The sequence below is a fragment of the Sus scrofa genome, chromosome 15 (genome assembly GCF_054392235.1).
Source record: "Sus scrofa isolate SSC_HxYL_T2T_F1_AM1 chromosome 15, Sscrofa_HxYL_maternal_Yorkshire_Landrace_v2.0, whole genome shotgun sequence".
NCBI classification, from domain to species: domain Eukaryota; kingdom Metazoa; phylum Chordata; class Mammalia; order Artiodactyla; family Suidae; genus Sus; species Sus scrofa.
Genome location: NC_139397.1, coordinates 51,827,000 through 51,847,838, shown reverse-complemented (window position 1 = coordinate 51,847,838; position 20,839 = coordinate 51,827,000). Strand labels below are relative to the sequence as shown.

Below are 20,839 nucleotides of genomic sequence, written 5' to 3'. Positions count from 1 at the left end.
CCTTCGTTTCAGAACCCACATGGGGCCAGGAGGATTTCAGCAACAATGGGTAAACCAGTTCCACGGGTGGCACAGAGCAGGAAGGAGCAGCGTGAGGGAGGAGGTCAGGGCCAGAATGCAGAGTCCCAGGCTGGATGGCTAAGACACAGGTGTTTATCCTGTGGACACTGCCAAGCCAATGAGTTCTTATGACCAGGACAGTGACACGACAAGAGCAGCACTTTAAAAGGTCATCATGGGAATTATATCTGGTTTTCATAAACAATAAAAGCATTTAATCTTATTTTTCCAACAATGTTTGAGTAACTATAAATATTGCTGAGTAACTAAATGCATGTCTGTATTCAAACGCAAAATGAGGTCAATGGCTCTTTCAATGGTTAAAATGGAAAAAAAGCATTCTATGCCGCCTCTTCTACAAGAGGGAGGGACAGTGGAGTAAATTAAATTTGTAGGCATGACACACAAGAAATGAAGAAAAGTGGTCACTCTGGGAAGGGGACCAGGTAGAAGGGGACAGGGTGGAAAGCAAGCTTTATATACTTCTCTGGCTTTTGCGCAAATTGCATAAAGGTTAGCACCTGACGTGTACACTTTATATAGTTCGATTTTTAAACTGTTTGAGATATATATATATATGTATACACACACACACTAAAAATATATATACTAATTTAATATATAAATATATATATATATAAAATTTACTTTTAAAATGAAAAAACAGGCTTTCGCTTTGTGTTTACTATGTTAGAGGCAATCAAGAGAGCAGGCACTCACTTCCTCCCACCATGACCAATTTTATACCATTCACCCCTTTGTGCCTCAGCCACCTGTCCTCCCTCCCAAACTTCCTGCTGAGGGAGCTGCTCTCCCCGCCCTCTGAGCATGTTCTGAACAGTGGCCTTCGAGATCCGCTGACAGAAGCACTCTGACAAGCATGTTTGTTCCACATCCAACAGGGGATAAGGTGAAATACAGAGTCCAGGACAATGGGTTCTCTGAAAGGGGGTGGCACCTCCACACGCTGCCCTGTGGCCACTCCCATGTCCAAGCTCCTCTGACAATCCAGAGTGTCCTTGGCTATGTATAACTAGAATATTCTGCTCATTTACAATTGTTTTGTCTTATTACTCTGACATACACATAAATAACTGCTCAAAGGTCCCTGATACCCAGCACGTTTAAAAAAGGAAAGTCACCCTTAACTTCTTTCTCGCAATGATACCAGATTTCACAAACACTATATGAAAAATACACACAAAGATGAACACTGACCAGCGTGCACACCTTGGTTTTGCTTGGTCAGCACTCTCTCTCCTCACTCCTAAATGTGATCCGTGTAGCTTCCCATTTTTATGTGTGAACCTTAGGTTGAAAGAGGCCGAGTTAATGATAATGGGAAAGTCAGGACTGTGACAGCTAACCAGTACCAAACTTAGCAGGACTAATGAGAGTTAATCTGTTATAGATTTATAAAAACATACATGAAAAATGCATGAAGTATATATACTTGGAAGACACATCAAGTAAATGCAATAGAGTACATTAAACTATTTTTTAAAATAAATCAGACGTTGGTAAATATCTATGAATTACTTGAAAACAAACTTACCAACCATGGATGGTGCTTCTTTCCTCTGCCCTTTATCATCCATGGTCCCTTCGAAAGCCACTGTAACATCGTAAACTGCATCTAAATAACTCTTCATAGAATCAAAAGCAACATGGGTTGCCTTTATTCTTGGTGTTAGCACGTGTTTTAATACTGGAAGGCCTAGAAAAGAAATTGATTCAGTGCGGTCATAAATTAGTTGGAGAACACCTCTGCAATAGAACATAACTTCTAAATTGACTTTAAGTTTCCACTAATAGACAGACCAGAATGCACTGATGCAATAATCTCATATCTATAGGACATTAAGAAAGTTTAAACTGCACTTATGTGACTTTCTCAATTTAAATCAACATTCAATACACATATATGAAACATCTACACATACAAGACACCAATGAAAACCGGTTAGAGAATCCACCCTCAAGAAGCTCATGGCCTCTCAGAAACACTTTGATTTGGAAAACTTTGACAAGAGCAAACATATGATCCTCCTTTCTGGCAACAGAATAAAGGTGGTAGCATCTTACCTGTGGTCACTAAAGATTCAGGAGCACAATTCCTATTTCTGACTCCAAGTCTGTGATTCTTTCTGTTCTACTTCTGTCCAAAGATTGATAGGGTGGAATGACTTAAATGACCCCCACTGTGTTCAACACTTGAACTCATGACTGAGGTGGTCCATGTAACACAAAATTCTGGCCTGAAACTTCTAGGGTAACCGAAGAATCTAGTTTCTTGGTAAACTTTTTAAAAATTTGGAATCTAGTTCATATACCATAGAATTCACCCTGGAGAGCAGACAATTCAATGAGTTTTAGTTTATTCACTCATGACCACTATCAAACTCCAGACCATTTTCATCACTCCAAAGACACCCTCACCCTTTGCAGACACTGCACACCATCTTCCACACACACCCCTGTCCCTGCGACCATGGGTCTACTTTCAGTCTCTACAGATTGCCCAATTATAGACATTTCACATAAATGAAATCACAGCACATGGACTTTTGTGTTTGGCTTCTTTCATTTAGCATCGTGTTTTCGAGGTTCTTCCATGTGGCAGCACACATCAGTACTTCCTCAGCTTTTATGGCTGAGTAATGGTCTTCTGTATGGCTATACCACATTTTGTTAACTGGCCGACTAGCTGACAGACACTGGTTCTCTCCTCCCTCTGGTTCTTATGAACAGTGCTGCTATGAACATTCATACAAACTGTGTATCGATGCTGCATATGAACAAGTTTTGGTGTAAACATACAGTTTCAATTCTCTTGGGTATACACACACACACACACACACACACACACACACACACACATACACATATCCCCACACACTTTCAAAAGCCTCTTTAAGTGAGAAAATATTGCAATGTATAGAGAATAATTAATCACATATTTATTTGTGCTCCTACTAGTACTAAGAATTTGTTCTTTCTACTTTCTACCTCCTACTGCCCCCCTTTCCTGGATTAGAATATTTCCTGACAATTTAACAGAGAAGGGTAGCCCTGAAGAAGTGACATGGAAACAGACTAGGAAAAAAACTGACTTGGATTTTCTACTGCCTCTCTCGAGGGAAAATTAGCCGCATAAGAAAGAACAGCTATAGTATGTTGGGATCTTCCTGCTGAAGAATTTTTAAAATGTAGAGTCGTGTGGGAAAGAAAGAGATTCCCACAACCACGGATCTGATTTAAATCCCTAGGGCAGAAGCAGTTTAATTTATTCACAAACTTATAACAAAAATCTACATAGTATATCAGGCTGGGAAACATTTATTTGTCAATTAAATTAGTTAACACTTCCTTCTTTGCTATTGGATTCAATTTTATTAAATCGATAGCTCCACAGAATCACTCTATGATGTTTGGTAAGAACAATGAATTATTAGAATCGAAGTAAGTTAGTAAGAAGACAGAAAAGTAGTATTTTCCTAGAAATGAATTACAGTGAAGGTTTAGAAAAATCAACTTCGTGGCGGATGAGTAAGAAATGGTCGTTACTAGTATGTAAACCAAACAAAGAGAAAGTCCTCTCGCCAGGAACTGTACTACAGCACATTGTCTAGATCCAGTTCCTATCTGGCACGTTCCAGCTTTTATCACTTAGCTTTTTAAAAGAAATTTTAGTTGATTTACAATGTTGTGCCAATTTCTTCTGTACAGCAAAGCGACTCAGTTATAAACATTCTTTTTTAATGTTCTGGCTCTTGGAAAGAAAGAGTCGACGAGGAAGAGCAAACACAAGGCGACTGGGGTGACAGAGATGCACGGAGAAGAAAATGTCTCAAGGAGAAGCAAGAAGACAATGCTCACTGGGAAACACTGAAAGGTCCAGAACTGAGACATAACCACCTGGCCCAATGGAGTGTTACCTGGACCAGTGTTTTCAAGGGTGGTTGGAATGGAGGTACAGAAAGCAGGTGAAGTGAGATATGAATGCAGGACATGACAAAAACAGCTCCTTCTTTCCCGCATGTACTTAGTAAGACAGAGTCTATCAATTTTCCAAGGCTTAGAATAATACAAGATTCCCTTACCATTACAACAAATAGTATCTGGGCTTTCTCAGATGGTCATCAGCCACTAGACAATCCTAAATCCAGTCCACAGAGGGGGACAATTTACATCTCTGAGCAGGTTGTCTTCAACTCTCAGCAGAGAAGAGGACTCTCAGTCTCCTCAAACCTTGGGTCATTATTGTAAAACCAATCTCCTAATAATACTATAGAGACCAATTAGAATTTCATTACAGGGACAGTCAGATAACAGGAATCCACAATCACCTGCTCAGCTTGTGCCCGTCACACTGACATCACACTGTGCCCCTGTCTCTAGAGAACTATGGAAAACCCCTGAGCCCTAACAGTAGAGGAATCCTTCCTGGTCAGTGACCAATCTCTGTTTTAGAAACTGCTTTGCTTTGTTTCCACCTCCAGATCTCCTGAGCTTCTACCTAGTACTAACATTTGGGGGTCATTTGCATATGGACACCATCATTGAAGCAATGGCAGTGACTGAGAATACTGAAGGGCAGAGATGAAAAGGCAATCACGACTAACGACTCTGAGAACCAAGAGAGGTGATGCGGTACTTTGGTAAATTGGGTGTCACTGGGATTAACCTGTGAGAGTGGATGGAGAACATGTGAGAACGAGAAGGGCCCAGACTTCTTCTTCAGCACCAAAGAGAAAGAGAGAAAACAGGCAATCCTTAAGGGGGTAGACACACACACACACACACACACACACACACACACACACACACCCTGCGTGAGAATTAGACTGTATTTGTAAACTGGGGAAAAACCTAGCAGAGAAGTGTGTGGAGGTGACGGAAGCAAAAAGAAATTACTGAAGCAACAGGATTAAGATTTTGAAATAAAGTATGACTGTATGATACAATCCTGACAGAGAAACATAACTTCTTCAAGGCAAAGAAACTATGAGATGTGAAGGGAAAAATCTGAAAAACAGAACAGAAAGAGAAAAAGAGAAAAATAAAGAATTGCTAAACACAGCATTATTGGTTCAGCTGAAATCACACAGTGCGGATTGGCTGCAGAAAGCAATCAGCATAGATTTTTATCATGTTCCAATTGCTACAGAAGGGAGAAAACAACCAGATTACTCAGGTTACAGAGGGCTAAGGAATGTCATGTCGAGGCCAGGAATGGGCAGGGACCTGGAGATGGGAGGCACAGGAGAGTGGTAAGGCCTCGACAGTGGGGAGGGCTGAGGAAAGAGGGGTCCAAGTGAAGCTAAATAGACAGGGTCAGAGGAAGGAAGGGCAAGGAGGAGGGAGAGGCAGAACCGGCTACAGATTCTGCAGGACCCAATGCGATTTTAAGACTGTAAAAGCAGAGCATTAAGCCAGCACCAGGAGCCAGTGCAAGAAAAGGGATTTTCCCTGAGAGCCTACAAATGGAACCAGGCTATGCTTGCACCTTGATCTCAGACCATTCAGCCTTCAGGCTTCCTGAACTGTAAGAGGACACATCTCCCCTTTCAAGATACCAAGTCTATAATCATGGGTTACAGCCCATGGGGAACAAAGAGGACATTTTAGCTCCCAAGAGAAAGATAAGTTTGTCTTGTCCACTAAACCTGGGCCAATACTGGGTAGTAACTTTCTTTAGCAATGTTTGCCAGGTTGACTTTCAAAAGCTGGTTTCAGAGTGCTCAATGAATTTGTATTTCTCTGATTACCAGGGACAAAGGACATTTGTTCACAGGCATGGCTCATTTATATCGAATGCATTTCCTATTCATGTCCTTTCTGCCATTTTTCTTATTTATGGCTTTTTCTTACTAAGCAGCAGGAATTCCTTCTATAATGAATTTATTAAAACGTCATACATTGCAAATATTATTAGCTTGCCATTTGCCACTTAAATCTGTTTACATGTTTCAGATATAATAACTTTTATTCAGGGAAGTGTGCAAAGAAAAAACAATCCTTCTGTTTTTATGTTTTTTGTTTGTTTTGGCTTTTTAGGTTCACACCTATGGCATATGGAAGTTCCCAGGCTAGGGGCCAAATTGGGGTTGTAGCTGCCCAACTACACCACAGCCACAGCAACTCAGGATCCAAGCCGCATCTGCAACCTACACCACAGCTCACAGCAACTTCAGATCCCCAACCAAATGACCGAAGCCGGGGATGGAAACCACATCCTCATGGATATTAATCAGATTTGTTTCCACTGGGTCAGGACAAGAACTCTCTGTCTTTATGTTTTGAAAGGACACTTAAACTTATACAATAGCCAGTGTTATTTAAAGGATGAAAGCTAAATCCCACAAATCCTAAAGAGTTTTAAAACTACAAAAATCATGCTCTATAATATAACTCGCTTGAATAACATGAAAATTCTAGGTCTGTGGTTTGCCACTCTAGGTTTGTCACTAAAATTCCTGCCTTCCACTACTGGAGTTATAAAAGTTTAGGTCTATCATCCTGCTGGCTGCTGTGGTAAAAAACCACTATGGAGAAAGAAAATTAAGATACATGAGGTTCCAATTTTCTAGTAACTGCTGGAAAGCAAAACATCTAAAATGCATCTACGGAAAATGAGTTAAAATGAAACACTTCACATAACTGATGAGAAATTATAATTTAAATTATGAAAGTGGTACCTGAATGTTTACAGGACAGTGCTGCTGCTGCTGCTTCAGGCACCAATTAGAGAACCACTGATTCAGAGTTTAGACCAGGCTTGAGCGGATCAGGAATTCACAAAGGGGAGCTGAAAGGAGTGTGAAAAGGCAGGAGGAAGAAACAATAATATTTCTTCTGGTAAAAAATTTTAATGGTATAGAAATGACCTCGAAGAGATCAAACAAAGCCCTCAGAACCTCTGAACAGTAGTGTTGTGACAGGAGCCTGGGCTTCCCCTCGGCTCCTCCAGATCTGCGAGTGCTCTCCTGGCTGTGCCATCCCTAAAGCTGTGACCTGGCCAGAGTGCCAGCTGGAGCCACAACAGAAAAAGGAAGGAAGAGGCCAAAGGATTGAGAAACGAAAGACAGCTGCAATTTGGATGCTGATGGAGAAGTTGATACACAAAGTGAAAAAAACAGGTCTTGAATATCACTATAAATATAACTCAAAAGCTTCCTCTATCCCTTTATTCATTTCTGTTCATTTTCAGATATGGCATATAAGAATAAAACAACCTAGACTAGGAATATAAGGTTTGAGTAGACCTATCCAATATAATTCTCTTCTCTTTTTATATCCTGAACCACCTAGGAACTTTGACTCAATAGTAATCGAGACCCATGAGATTCGTGGCCTTACTAGGAACACGTAGCATTCTGCACCACTCCACAAATCACTACAAAGATTAAGAGACACCTGACAACACAACACAGCAATAATTACTCAACAACTGGCCACAAATGAACTTCCCTGGGAAGTCAGAAGGGAAAGTCACTCTGAGATAGGTTTGTTGGATACAAAATAATCTAACTGGCTGCTTAAAAAAAACAAGCATTTTAGGAACACAACTTAGAAAAGGAACATTTTTACCTACCATACTATTTTCTTTATATTTATTTAATATTATTATATTGTATAGTACTATTGTATTTATATATGTATACTATTTTATTTACATTTATATATTACCACTATACCATATAATTCTATTGTATTTACATACTATGTTGAAGCTTTCCTTACTGAATGTAACCATCATTTTCTTAAATGATAACTTTCATGTTAGCATTTCTGAAAATACACTTCTCTTTTCCCTAAATGTATCATAAAATTGAGCAGTCTTCAATATATAACTTGCTTAATAGTTGCTTGAAGAATTTACCTATATCTCAGACCTCTTGAAATCTTAATTTTTGTCCTGGAGAGGTTTTAGTTAGACAAAATCTTGACTGATTTATTTGGAAATATGAATTGTCTTTTTAAAAGTAATGACTAACAGTTTCAAATGAGAAGGTAATTCAGAGATCATTAATATGACAACCTTTGAGGTAGACAGTATTAAGAATTCATGACACACTAACACAGACATATACCTTCAATAACAACCCCAAAAGCTTTTTTTTGTTTCGTTTTGTTTTCTTTTGTTTTTTTGCTTTTTAGGGCTGCACTGGAGTCAAATCGGAGCTGTAGCTGCTGCCCTACACCACAACTACAGCAACTCGGATCTGAGCCTCTTCTGTGACCTACACCACAGTTCACAGCAACGCTGGATCCTTAAGCCACTGAACAAGGCCAGGGATTGAACCTGCATCCTCATGGATACTAGTCAGATTTGTTTCTGCTGTGCCACAACAGGAACTCCTCTAAAGATGAATGTACATATTTTGTGGCTAATATTTTTTGAAGTCAAACACTTCCATGACATAATGACAACCAGGGCCTTCAAACATTTAAGATTAGGACAAACAGACACACCCATACCCACTCCTACCTCTTAAACCAGGCCATGCCACTATCAGTGATATATAGCATCATAATGACTTGAACATGTAAACAAGATCAAATTTTTAAAATCTAAATTTAAAAGCTTGGTATTGGTTTGTTTTTCTATTTGTTTATTAGGTCAGATTCAAATGAAGGTGTACTTTAGGAACAAAATTAATAATGTTTTGAGGCAAAACATATCTCAGATTAATAAGTGCTATTAGATTTCAATTTTCTTGAAGAAAAATTAGCTTAACAGATGGAAAAATGAGTTCATTTGTTTTTATTTTCAAGTAATCTCATTTAGTTGTGACCTAAGAGGAAAGAAAACAGGAAACTCTTTTTCTAGCTATACTGTTCACAAATCAATTTCCTTTGTGTCTGGTGGGAAATAATTACCTTTATAGTCACAAGAAAATACAGTTCTAATAGATAGCAAGTTTTCCCAGTTAATAGAATTTAAAGAAAGAACAGTTAGCAGTTAAAAATTATATCCATTAAGACAAATTATGCATTTTTCCCCACTTTTGGTAACTTTGAGAAAGAATTACAACTCACAGAAAAATGACAGACTAATAATGGTCAATTACGGGTAACTAGGGTATTATCAGATTTAAAAAGCTAGAATATATCATTATTACACTATTTTAAGAATTACTTAAAAAGTACTTGTTTAGTATCACAGAATTAGTGTGGATTTTTAAAAATATGTATATTTTAGTAGCTATAAATATGCTACTAAATTTATATAAGTAAATATTTATATAATGTTAATATTCATATAAGGTAAATAATCATCCTAAATTGTTTTTAAAAAGAAATTAAGAAATATTAGTATTAAGTGTAATTACACATAGAAATAATTTAAGGCCCTGTAAGGGACTGAAGTGCCAGTCCCCACTAATTTATTTGAAGCCCTAACCTCAGAGGGCCTTTAGGGAGGTAATTCAAGTTAAATGAGGTCATAAGTGTGGGGTCTAAGCCAATAGGATTGATATTCTCATAAAAAGAGGAAGAGGCACCCAAGACCTCTCTCTGTGAGCACACAGAGGAAAGGCCACATGAAGACACAGAGAGAAGGAGGCCTCCAGAGAAACCAGCCCTGACAGCACCTTGACCTTGGACCTCCAGCCTCCCCAGCTGTGAGAGGATAAATGTCTGCTGCCTAAGCCCCACAGTCTTGGTATCTTGTTCTGGCAGCCTGAGGTGACTAACACAGACCCTAAAACCTGGAATGAAATTATTGAATAAATATAACATAGTAAATAAACCTATTTGCAGATTAACATTTGTTTGACCTAATGGAAAGAAGTATGCCAATACTTAAATAGGAACATACACACACACATACACATGTAAATTTTACAAAAGAAATCAGAAGTCCTTCAAAGCTAGAACACAATATTTCTATGACTCTTCACAGAAACAATACTCTGGGGTTATACTCATTCCATCATGCAAACTTACTAAAAACAACAAATAACTAGTGATTTGGCCAGAATGTCCATGGCTAATTTTGTCTTGCTTAATATATTTAAATTAATGAATTAGTCCATCACACATTATAAACGGGCTGTAAGAAGCAAAGTTGTTGAAAAACAGCGTTCTACAATTTTTGGAAATCTGATCACTGCTGTGAAGCAGAAGGTGTATCTCAAATGGCCGCTCTTGGTGAGTCTTGCTCAGGCCCTGCTGGTAACCAGGGACACCCTTAGTGTCTGCCTCCCCCTTATAGTGACTGTTCTTTTGAGAGAAGAGAGAGGCTCTCACTAGTCAATACCTTGATACAGGTTCCTTCCCCATGTCCATGCTCTGCCATCTTTTCCCACTGGAAGGCAGCCCCCACCCCCATCCCCACAACCAACACCTCTTCCAGTGAAACTTTACAGCCCACCCAAAGTGCTTCCTCCTTGCTGAACCTGCATCCGGGAATGGTATCACCTAAAGGGAACTTTGCTCATTCTTAGCATATTCTAGCTTGATGGAACTGCTTGTGTAAATATCATTGAGGTAGGTAGCCTCCAAAATGGTCCTTAATAATTGCACCTGCTAGTGTTCACACCCTTGTGCCCTTGATTGTGGGCTTGACCCAGTGAATTGTTTCTAACAAACAGAATGTGGCAAAGCTATGAGAAGACTGACTTCTGCCCTGCTCACCACTATGCTACGCTCTCACTGTCATGACCTTCCCCTTTTTCCTCGTTGTCATGACCTTCCCCTTTTTCTCTCCTTGGCCCCTTTCTGGTCATAGCTCCAGGGAACCAAGTCATCATGCTGTGAGGCTCAAGTGCCAAGAAACTGACCCTGCGGCCAACAGCCAGCGAGGACCCCAGGCCTGTCGACAGCTGTGTGAGTGAAGGGAAGTGGATTTTCCTGGGGGGACCAGGATCTGACTATAGCAGACACCTTGACTGCAGCCTGTGGCCGACCCTGAGCGAGGAGCTGCCAGCTAAACCACATCAGACCCACACAGACAGTGAGACAATAAATGCTTGCTGTTGTTTGTTTGCAAAAGTTTTATTTTAAAGCCTCAAAAAATACTAGCACAATGCAAGTGCTTTGTAAATGGTTGTAAATACAATGTAAACGCTATGAAAATAGTTGCCAGCACAGTAACTTCAAGTTTTGCTTTTTGACACATCTCAAAATTAAAAAAAAAAACAAACTTTCCGTCAGTGGTTGACTAAATCCATGGCAGAATCCATAGATTTGGGGGGGGGGGGTGACTATGTTTTTTTTAAGAGATGAGAAGACTGATGCTCAGTAACCTTATGGCTGAAAAAAAGGTCAGAATTTGGATTCCAATCTTGGTCTGTCAACCTACAGAACAGAAACTCTGCCCATCACACAGAACTTACATGCAGAAAAAGGTTCCACATACATAATCACACACCTAGATAGATTTTACCTAAATCCATGGTACTAGAACATGGATTGTAGCAAGCACTTGAATTTAACACCTCAGATATCTGAAATAACATACATATGAATTAATGAGAAGAAACTTCATTTCCTGAGAGATAATACATTAATTCAAGGAATAAAAACATGCATTCAACTCTTGTAAGACATAAAAATCTTCTCTAGGAACAAAAATTTATAAGGTTGTTATTTTAAAAATTATTTTTTCAAATATAGTTCATTTTTTGCTTACCTTTTTGAGCAGCAAATGCTTGACTAGCTGAAAGGACTTTTGTTAGTTCTGGATTATACCTTGTTCCCTCTGGAAAAATCACAAGATACATCTGTGAAGCCATAAAGAAAATTTGGTTTGTTTTGTGTGTTTCTGCTGTTGCTATTAACTTACCAGCGCTAATCCTATTAATGCTGAGAGTATTTTCTATGGTGGGAAAAAAATGTATATTCAATTATCTATGACCTTCATTTCAAGCAAAACAACCAAGATGCACAAATTCAATTAAGTCTGAACATAACACAGACTATATTTAAAAAGGAGTCCTACCTTCACTGGTAGGTGAGGCATTAAGAATCTAACAATATTTCTAATTACATGCTAACATTCACTAATTTTATTTTATTTATTTATTTATTTATTTAGTTTTTTTTTTTTTTTGCTATTTCTTTGGGTCGCTCTCACGGCATATGGAGGTTCCCAGGCTAGGGGTCAAATCGGAGCTGTAGCCACTGGCCTACGCCAGAGCCACAGCAACGCCAGACCCCCAGACCCGAGCCGCGTCTGCAACCTGCACCACAGCTCACGGCAACGCCGGATCGTTAACCCACTGAGAAAGGGCAGGGACCGAACCCGCAACCTCATGGTTCCTAGTCAGATTCGTTAACCACTGCGCCATGACGGGAACTCCACATTCACTAATTTTAAAAGGTGGCCAGCAGAGAGAACCATATCTAGTTGCTTGTAATGGAACATAATGGAGGATAATGTGAGAAAAATAATAAATATGTACATATGACTGGGTCACTTTGCTCTATAGTAGAAATTGACAGAACACTGTAAATCAACTGTAATGGAAAAAATAAAAATCATAAAAATAAAAGTAGCTTAAAAAAAACTGACTGACGCAAAGCCTCAATTCATTAATGAAAGAGTTTTTTCCCCCCTAAGGTTCTGCAAAATTACCTTTTTTTTTTTTTTGGCTTTTTAGGGCCACACCCACAGCATATGGAGGTTCCCAGGCTAGGTGTCTAATTGATTGGAGCTACAGCTGCTGGCCTATGCCAGAACTGAGCTGAGTATGCAACGTATACCACAGCTCATGGCAACACCAGATCATTAACCCACTCAGCGAGGCCAGGGATCGAACCTGTCACCTCACGGTTCCTACTGGGATTTGTTTCTGCCGTGCCACGACAGGAACTCCCAGGCCAAATGACTTTTAAAAGGTTTAAAGTTTAGACATCAGGGTCCCTAATATCAATACTAAAAGTATCTCATTTGAGGAAAACCATATATAAATTCACAAATTTCCACAATGTAAAAGGTAACAAGTGTTCCTATTTCAAAAGATTCATACGGTATTCTTACTCTACAGTGGAAAAACTCCTAACTTCAGAACTGAGTTTAAAAAAAAAATGACACCAACATGTTTTCTTTCTGTTGCTGTTGTTTTCTTTTTTGGTATGTGGAAGTTCCCAGGCTAGGGATCAAACCCGTGCCACAGCAGCAACACGAACCACTGCAGTGACAGCACTGGATCCTTAGCCCACTGCACCACGAGGAAACTGTGACACCAACATGTTCAACTGACAACCAAAAGATAAAAATAATTCACTAATGGTGAAACGCAAAGGTGGGTAAAACTGCCAGGACTTGATAGAAAGAAAGACAATGGCACCAAACCAGCAGTCATTTTCTGCCATCCATTTGCAGTATAGGGGGTGAGAGTTTCACTTAAGAATGGCCTTGTGAAAACAGATTATTTGATTAACTCTGGGCCCTGAGTACATAATACACATATGCGTGATGAAATGGAAAGTTTGTGTGTGGTATTTTACATGCTAAAGTATAATGGTTGTCTCAGGAAAAAACACTCAAGACAGTTGAGTTGCAAGCTGATTTAGCTCCTATTTTCTTGCAACACTAATTTTACTTGAAACATTGTCAAATTTTGATTGTCACATTTGGCTATTTGGCAGACATTTTTTCAAATATGAAGGAAGTGAGACTTTCAAGGAAAACAACTGACAACAGTTGTTGTCAATGATAAAATTCAAACTTGGAAGTGAAAATATAGAATTCTGGGGAAACATCTATCTACTAGCAAGAGGCTATCAGTACTATCCTTGGTGTTGTTTTTGTTTAAATAAGTGAGAATATTAGCATGAGTATGACTTTAGATAATGTATAATGATCTAGGCCAAAATTTGGCAGATTTATACAACTGACTCACCAGTATTTTCCAGAAAATCATCATAAAATTACAAAAAATTATAAGTAACATAGCCAACTTTGAATGCAGAAGATAAAAATCCAGCTGCCTTGTATTAAGGCATATATTAAGGAGAACTGAATTGCAGAAATATAAAACAATGCCACCCTTGTTTGAAGAATATAGTTACTTTCATGGAAAAAAAGATAAAAATAAGACATTCGTATCAAATTTTTTCAAATATAAGCAGAATACAGAAAATAAGAAGACAGAAGAAGCTAATAGGAGAAGAGTGTGTTCATTTTATCCATCCTTACCAGATCCCAGGTAATACCATCCACCTAGACATCTAGTACAGAAGAATCCCTTTACCTGAATGATCAATGAGTGCAGAATCCCTACGAAATGAACCATGTGCGAATCTGAATCTTTTTAGTAGACAAACATATGATCAATCTCGTCCAAAGTTCCATCTGAAAAGTTGATGTAATGGTGGCTCTGCAATTTTGCATTTTCAGCCTCCAAGCAAATACATAAGCTTTTTATCCATCCATGTATATAATTTTTAGAACCTACTATCTTTGCCTAATTTAGAAGTTAGTAGACTGTGTTTGGTTATCTTTCCAGAGTAATCAAAAAATGTAGGAATTTCCCTTGAGGTGCAATAGGTTGAGTATCTGGTGTTGTTGCTGCAGCAGCCCAGGTTGCTGCTATAGCACAGGTTTGATCCCTGGCCTGGGAACTTCCACATGCCACAGGTGCAGCCAGAAACAAAACAAAACAAAAGAACAAGCTTGCAAGACTTAAGTCATTCCTGATTTCAAAACTTACTACAAAGCTCAAAATTCTCAGTATGGCTCAGCAGAAAGGAATCCAACTAGTATCCTTGAGGATGTGGGTTCGACCCCTGGCCTCGCTCACTGGGTTAAGGATCTGGATTGTCGTGATCCGTGGTGTAGGTCGAAGACAAGGCTCGGATCTGGCATTGTTGACAGCTGCAAGTGTGATTCGACCCCTGGCCAGAGAACTTCCATATGCCACACGTGCTGGCCTAAAGAAAGCAAAACAAAACAAAATAAATATGAGCCTTGGCCTTACACTATTCAAAACGGATCACAGACCTAAATGTAGAACTAAAACTATAAAACTTCCAGGAATTCCCATCATGGCACTAGGAACCATGAGGTTGCAGGTTCGATCTCTGGCCTTGCTCAGTGGGTTAAGGACCTGGCATTGCCGTGAGCTGTGGTGTAGGTCACAGACGTGGCTCAGATCCCAAATTGCTGTGGCTCTAGCATAGGCTGGCAGCTGCAGCTCTGATTGGAGTCCTAGCCTGGGAACCTCCATATGCCACAGATGTGGACCTGGAAAAGACAAAAAGACAAAACAAAAACAAAAAAAACTTCCAGAAGAAAACATAGGAGAAGATCTTAGTAACCTTTTAGTTTGGTAAAGACTTCTAAAATAAAACACAGCAGAAATTATGAGAGGAAAAAAAAAATCAATAAATTGGACTTAAGCAAAATTAAAAACTTTTGTTCTTCAAGACACTGTTATGAATATGAAAAGGCAAGTCATATATGCAATGATTTGCACAGGAATATTCTTAGGAGTTCTATTTTTAATAGCCCTCAACTGGAACAGGTTGTGGTAAATCCACACAGTGACATTCTACTCAGCAGTAAGAAGAAATGAAGTATTGATAAACACAATAATTTGGAGGAATCTCAAAATAACTGTGTTAAGTCGAAGAAGTCAAACTCATTCCCCCCAAAAGAATACAAACTGTACAATTACGTTTCTATAAAATTCTAGAGAACACGAACTGACCCACAGTGATAGAGAGCAAAGCAGTGGTAGCCTTGGGACAGAAGAGGCACAAGGAAAACTTCTGGAGGTTATGGGTATGTTCAGTCCCTCGACTGTGGCCTTGGTTTCATGGGTATACTGCAACACATCAAATTCCACACAGTAACCACCTGCAGTTCACTGCACGGCAATCACACTCACTAAGATACTTCAATGAAACAGAGAGCAGGAGTCCCCAGACAGAAGATCACTGTGTGCAAGGCTCTCCAGTGGGTAAGTGCTTGGGGCGCTGCAGGACTAAGAAGCCAGCGCATAAAAAAAATTAGCAAGATAAAACAAGAAATTTTACAGATTTACAGATTTTCTAGGCACAGGATGTGAACAGGGAAGGGTACAGACTTCCCTTTTGGGGTAATAGATATGTTCTGGAATTAGATAATGATAATGGCTGCACAACTTGGCAAATATATGGAAAACCACAGAAGTATATGCTTTAGGATAGTGAATTATATAGCATGAGATTATAACTCAATGAATAAATAACCCAAAGCTATCCCCTACAAGTCAATGTATAGGTTTCAAATTTTAAAAGAAACTAATTACTACACAGAATAGAAGTTACATTGAAAAAGTAAAATATAGGGAGTTCTTCTTGTGGCTTAGCGCATTACGAACCCAACTGAGGATGTGGGTCCGATCCCTGGCCTCGCTCAGTGGGTTAAAAGATTGGTGTTGCCATGAGCTGTGGTGTAGTAGCAGATGAGGATTGGATCCCATGTTGTTGTGGTTGTGGCTATGGTGTACACCAGCAGCTGCAGCTGCAGTTTGACTCCTATCCCGGGAACCTCCATATGCTGTAGGTGTTGTGGCCCTAAAAAGGAAAAAAAAAAAAAAAAAAAAAAGTAAAATACAATTTGGCAATCATATAATGAATGATTATTAAATTATTAAAGTCATTGGCAAACACTAAATGAAGTTATTTTATGGCCATTACTGCACAAAGGAGGTGGTCTTCTCCAGGAGAGCATATTTACAAGGACTATAACGAGAGGAACAGCATACCAGACTCTCCCCTGGAGGCCCTCAAGTCCCAGGATAACCTTCCTGAACTCTCTGCCCCTTAAGCTCCCTCATCTGTAAAACAAAATAACCTGGTACTAATGCCTCACTGAGCTAACGATGAAAGCTGATAACGATGAAAGGTGATAATTCATATAATCTACTTACTACAGCGCATGGTGCCCAACAATGTTGCACTGTGCTCTTCCAGTTAAAAGAGACCTGCTTTAGAAATTGGAGATGATGTGTCTTAAGAGCAGCTGCCTCCTTAGGCCACGAGAACCAAGCAGTTCTAGGCCCTTCTGGAGCGAGAATCCACACCACGAGAACCTACACCATGGGGGCTTCTCAACTTCCTTGCTGTTGTTCTCAAACTGCTGACAAAAAGGCTGATACCTTCTGTAGTTCCACGGGAAATAGAGAAGGTGGCAAGAGAGGAAGGGAAAGACCACAAATGGAGTGTAGAGGAAAGAGAAGAATTCCCACAGGGCATCAGACATTTCTGGGCCTGCTTCTCCATAATGGAAAACATAAGTGGAATACCTGCTCAAGGGCAGGGCAGCAATAAAAATGACAAGAAAAAACGGACAAGCTGTCACAAACAAATCCAATTATGAACAAGATTTCTGTGACTGTTCATATAAATCTTTTATTCTGCTAAGTTTTCACTTGGAAGAAACCAGAGATTCTGTTTTCTTTAGTGACAATCTTCCACGTAAGAAAATCTATATTCAAGATGTGATATACCATTTTTTAAACACATGTACTTCACCCGCTAATGGCAAATTAGCAGGCTAGTTTACATTAACAGTCTATTCAAAAAGAAAAGAGCTGTTTAAGAGTTTTAAATATATTCAAATTGCAACCAACTATTGAACTGATGATTTTCTATTAAAAATAGACTTTTCTCCATGCACTGGAAAAGTTAATTTACTTTTTAACTGGGTCTTGGTTTCTCATTCCCAAATGAAGACTCAGGGTTGCTGTGAGGATTAAAGGAAGTATGTGAAAATAGCAAGGACTATGAGGCAGGCTCTTAAATCTTATTAAGTTTCCTTTCCCGCTGGTTTTTAAAAAATTTACCTAGTTTACTAACCAGTTCCATGGAAGGAACATTTATATAGAAATAATATCTCAGAATGTAATAAATTTTGATTAGCTAGACATCTTTTAATTACTGCTTTCTCTTTAAATAACAAGCTATTTCATAATGAGATGCCAGAATATAAACAAGATAGTTCGTCTCTTCCTTCAACTCCCCAAAATAATCTAATTTAGCAAAGCACAACTTCTTTAAAATTTTTTCTACAATTATAATCAGAAACATTCCACTCATTAAAAGTTCCATTATACATTTATAGAGGAAAGAATGCAAAAATGTGGAGGATACAAAGTAACCATTTCTTTCCTCAAAGAGTGTATGATTTAATTATGAAAGTGCTCTGAAAATGCACAGAGTGTGGCAGGAAGAATGGTGGTCCCTCCCGCAGAGGTCCAGATCTTAACCTGTGAGTAGGTTTGGTTATGGCAAGGGGGGCTTAAGACTGCTGGCCACTGGGCCTCAGGGTGATGAGATTATCTTAGAATGTCGTGTGGCACCAGTGTAACCACACTGTTCTTAATCAGGAACGGAAGTAGAAGAGTCAAAACCAAAGAGATGGCAGCCAGAAAAAAAAAAAGACCAACCATTGCTGGCCTTTTTTTGAGGGGGGCTTTTTAGGGCTGCACCTGCGGCATATGGAAGACCCCAGGCTAGGAGTCCAATTGCAGCTGTGGCCACCAGCCCATACCAGAGCCACAGCAACACCAGATCCAAGCCATGTCTGCGACCTACACCACAACTCACACCAACGCCAGATCCTTAATCCACTGAGTGAGGCCAAGGATTGAACCTACAACCTCATGGTTTCTAGTTGGATTCATTTCCGCTGTGCCATGACAGGAACTCCCATTGCTGGCTTTGAAGATGGAAAGAAGGCATCAGCTAAGGAGGGCAGACAATCTCCAGAAGGTGGAAAAGGCAAGAAAATGGATTCTCTTAGAATCTCCAGAAAGGACCTTAGTGACTGACATGTGGATTTTATCCAGTGACACCTAGTTTTCATTGCTGGCCTCCAAAAGGATTTAGATAATAATTTAGTGTTACTATGTTTTCCAGCTTTATTGAGGTATGATTGACGTATAAAATATGTATATGTAAGGTATATAACATGATGTTTTAATAAACATATAAACTGAAATGATTATTACAATCAAATTAATTTATATGGCCATAACCTCACATAGTTACCATGTTTTTATTATGGTACGGAAACTTGAAACATACTCTTTCAGCAAATTTCAAGTCTATAGTATACTAAGTATAGTCACCATACTTATTATATTTATTCATCTTAAAACTGAAGTTTTGTACCCTTTGACCAATACCTCCCCATTTCCCCCAACTCCCAGCCCTGGAGATCACCATTCTACACTCTGGTTCTATGAGCTCAACTTTTATAGTTGCCACATATAAGTGACACTGTGCACTATTTCCTTCTGTGTCAAGCTTATTTCACTTAGTACAGTGCCCTGAAGGTTCAGCCACGTATGTCAAATGATAGGAGTTCCTTCTTTAAGGCTGAAAAAAATTCCATTGTGTGTCTGTGTGTGTGTGTGTGTGTGTACATACATTTATCCACTCATCTGTCAAAGAACACTTCAGTTGTTTCCATACCTTGGCTACTATGAATGAACATGGGAATGCAGATATCCCTTCAAGACAGTAAGTTTATTTTTGGGGAAATATACCCAGGAGTGGAACTGCTGGTTCATATGGTATTTGAGGCAACTCCATTCTGTCTTCCATAATAATTGTACCAATTTATATTCCCACCAATAAGGGTTAACTTCCCTATATCCTCACAAACACTTCTCTCTTCTGACTTTTTGATAACAGCTGTTCTAACAGATGTGGGGTGCTAGCTCCCTGTGGCTGTGACTGGCATTCCCCTGACAATTAATGATGCTGAGCACCTCTCACCTACCTACTGGCCATCTGTATGTCTTCTTTGGAGAATTGTCTTTTCAAATCCCTTGCCCATTTTTAATTGAGTTATTTGGTTTTTTGCTAGTGAGTTGCATGAGTTACTCATATATTTTGGAAATTAACACTTTATTGGATAGGACATGTGGTTTGCGAATACTCTCTCTCATTCTGGAGGCTGCTCTTACATGCTATTGATTATTTCCTTTGCAGTACAGAAAATTTTAAGTTTGATGATGTCCCATTTGTTTATCTTTGCTTTTGTTACCTGTGCTTTGCTGTTATATCCCAAATTTACGTTATTTTAAGCCAGTAAGGTTGTGGTAATCTGTTACAGTAAGTATAAATTTCAAACATGTTACTTAATCCTACCTACCAAATTAAGTAATTATTAGCAGATTTAATATATAAGGAAACTAAAGCTTAGAGAAGTAACAAAGTTTACAAGGCAGATCTAGGATTTAAAACCTAAATCTGATTTCAAAGTCAATACTCAAATATCCACTAGGTTGCCTTCCATTTGGGAAGGAATTTGAGTTAAATTTGGTAAAAAACAAAGCACAAGATTTCATATTTGTGCTATAAATTGTGCATCTCCAATGCTAACTAAATGACCTCTATAGAGGAAATATTTTTATCATACATGTTCATTCGTACCCACAACTGATTAAGTTAACTTATGAAAATATTATATCAGCAATAGTTACTGAGAAGACGTATATCTTGGAGTTCCCGTCATGGCGCAGCAGAAACAAATCCGACTAGGAACGATGAGGTTGTGGGTTCCATCCCTGGCCTCGCTCAATGGGTTAGGGATCCAGTGTTGCCATAAGCTGTGGTGTAGGTCGCAGACTCAGCTCGGATCTGGCATTGCTGTGGCTCTGGAGCAGGCTGGTGGCTACAGCTCCAATTAGATCCCTAGCTTGGGAACATCAATATGCCGCAGGTATGGCCCTAAAAGGACAAAAGACAAAAAAAAAAAAAAAAAAAAAGGTGTATTTTAGTAATTAATAATTCAGGTTTATTTGTTTGTTTGTTTTTAGGGCTGCAA

General features: G+C 39.1%; 1 protein-coding gene across 4 annotated transcripts in view; it reads right to left on the bottom strand.

Annotated features, from left to right (window-relative positions):
• Window positions 1–20,839, bottom strand: part of AGPAT5 (1-acylglycerol-3-phosphate O-acyltransferase 5) — a 52,343-nt gene that overhangs the window by 8,424 nt on the left and 23,080 nt on the right. For 2 of the 4 annotated variants that reach the window (XM_013983990.3, NM_001143701.1), the window contains 2 exon segments: window positions 11,702–11,792; window positions 1,616–1,777 (listed from right to left, as the gene is read on the bottom strand). In XM_013983990.3, coding sequence (XP_013839444.2) covers window positions 1,616–1,777; window positions 11,702–11,792 — 253 coding nt within the window. 4 annotated transcript variants of the gene reach the window in all.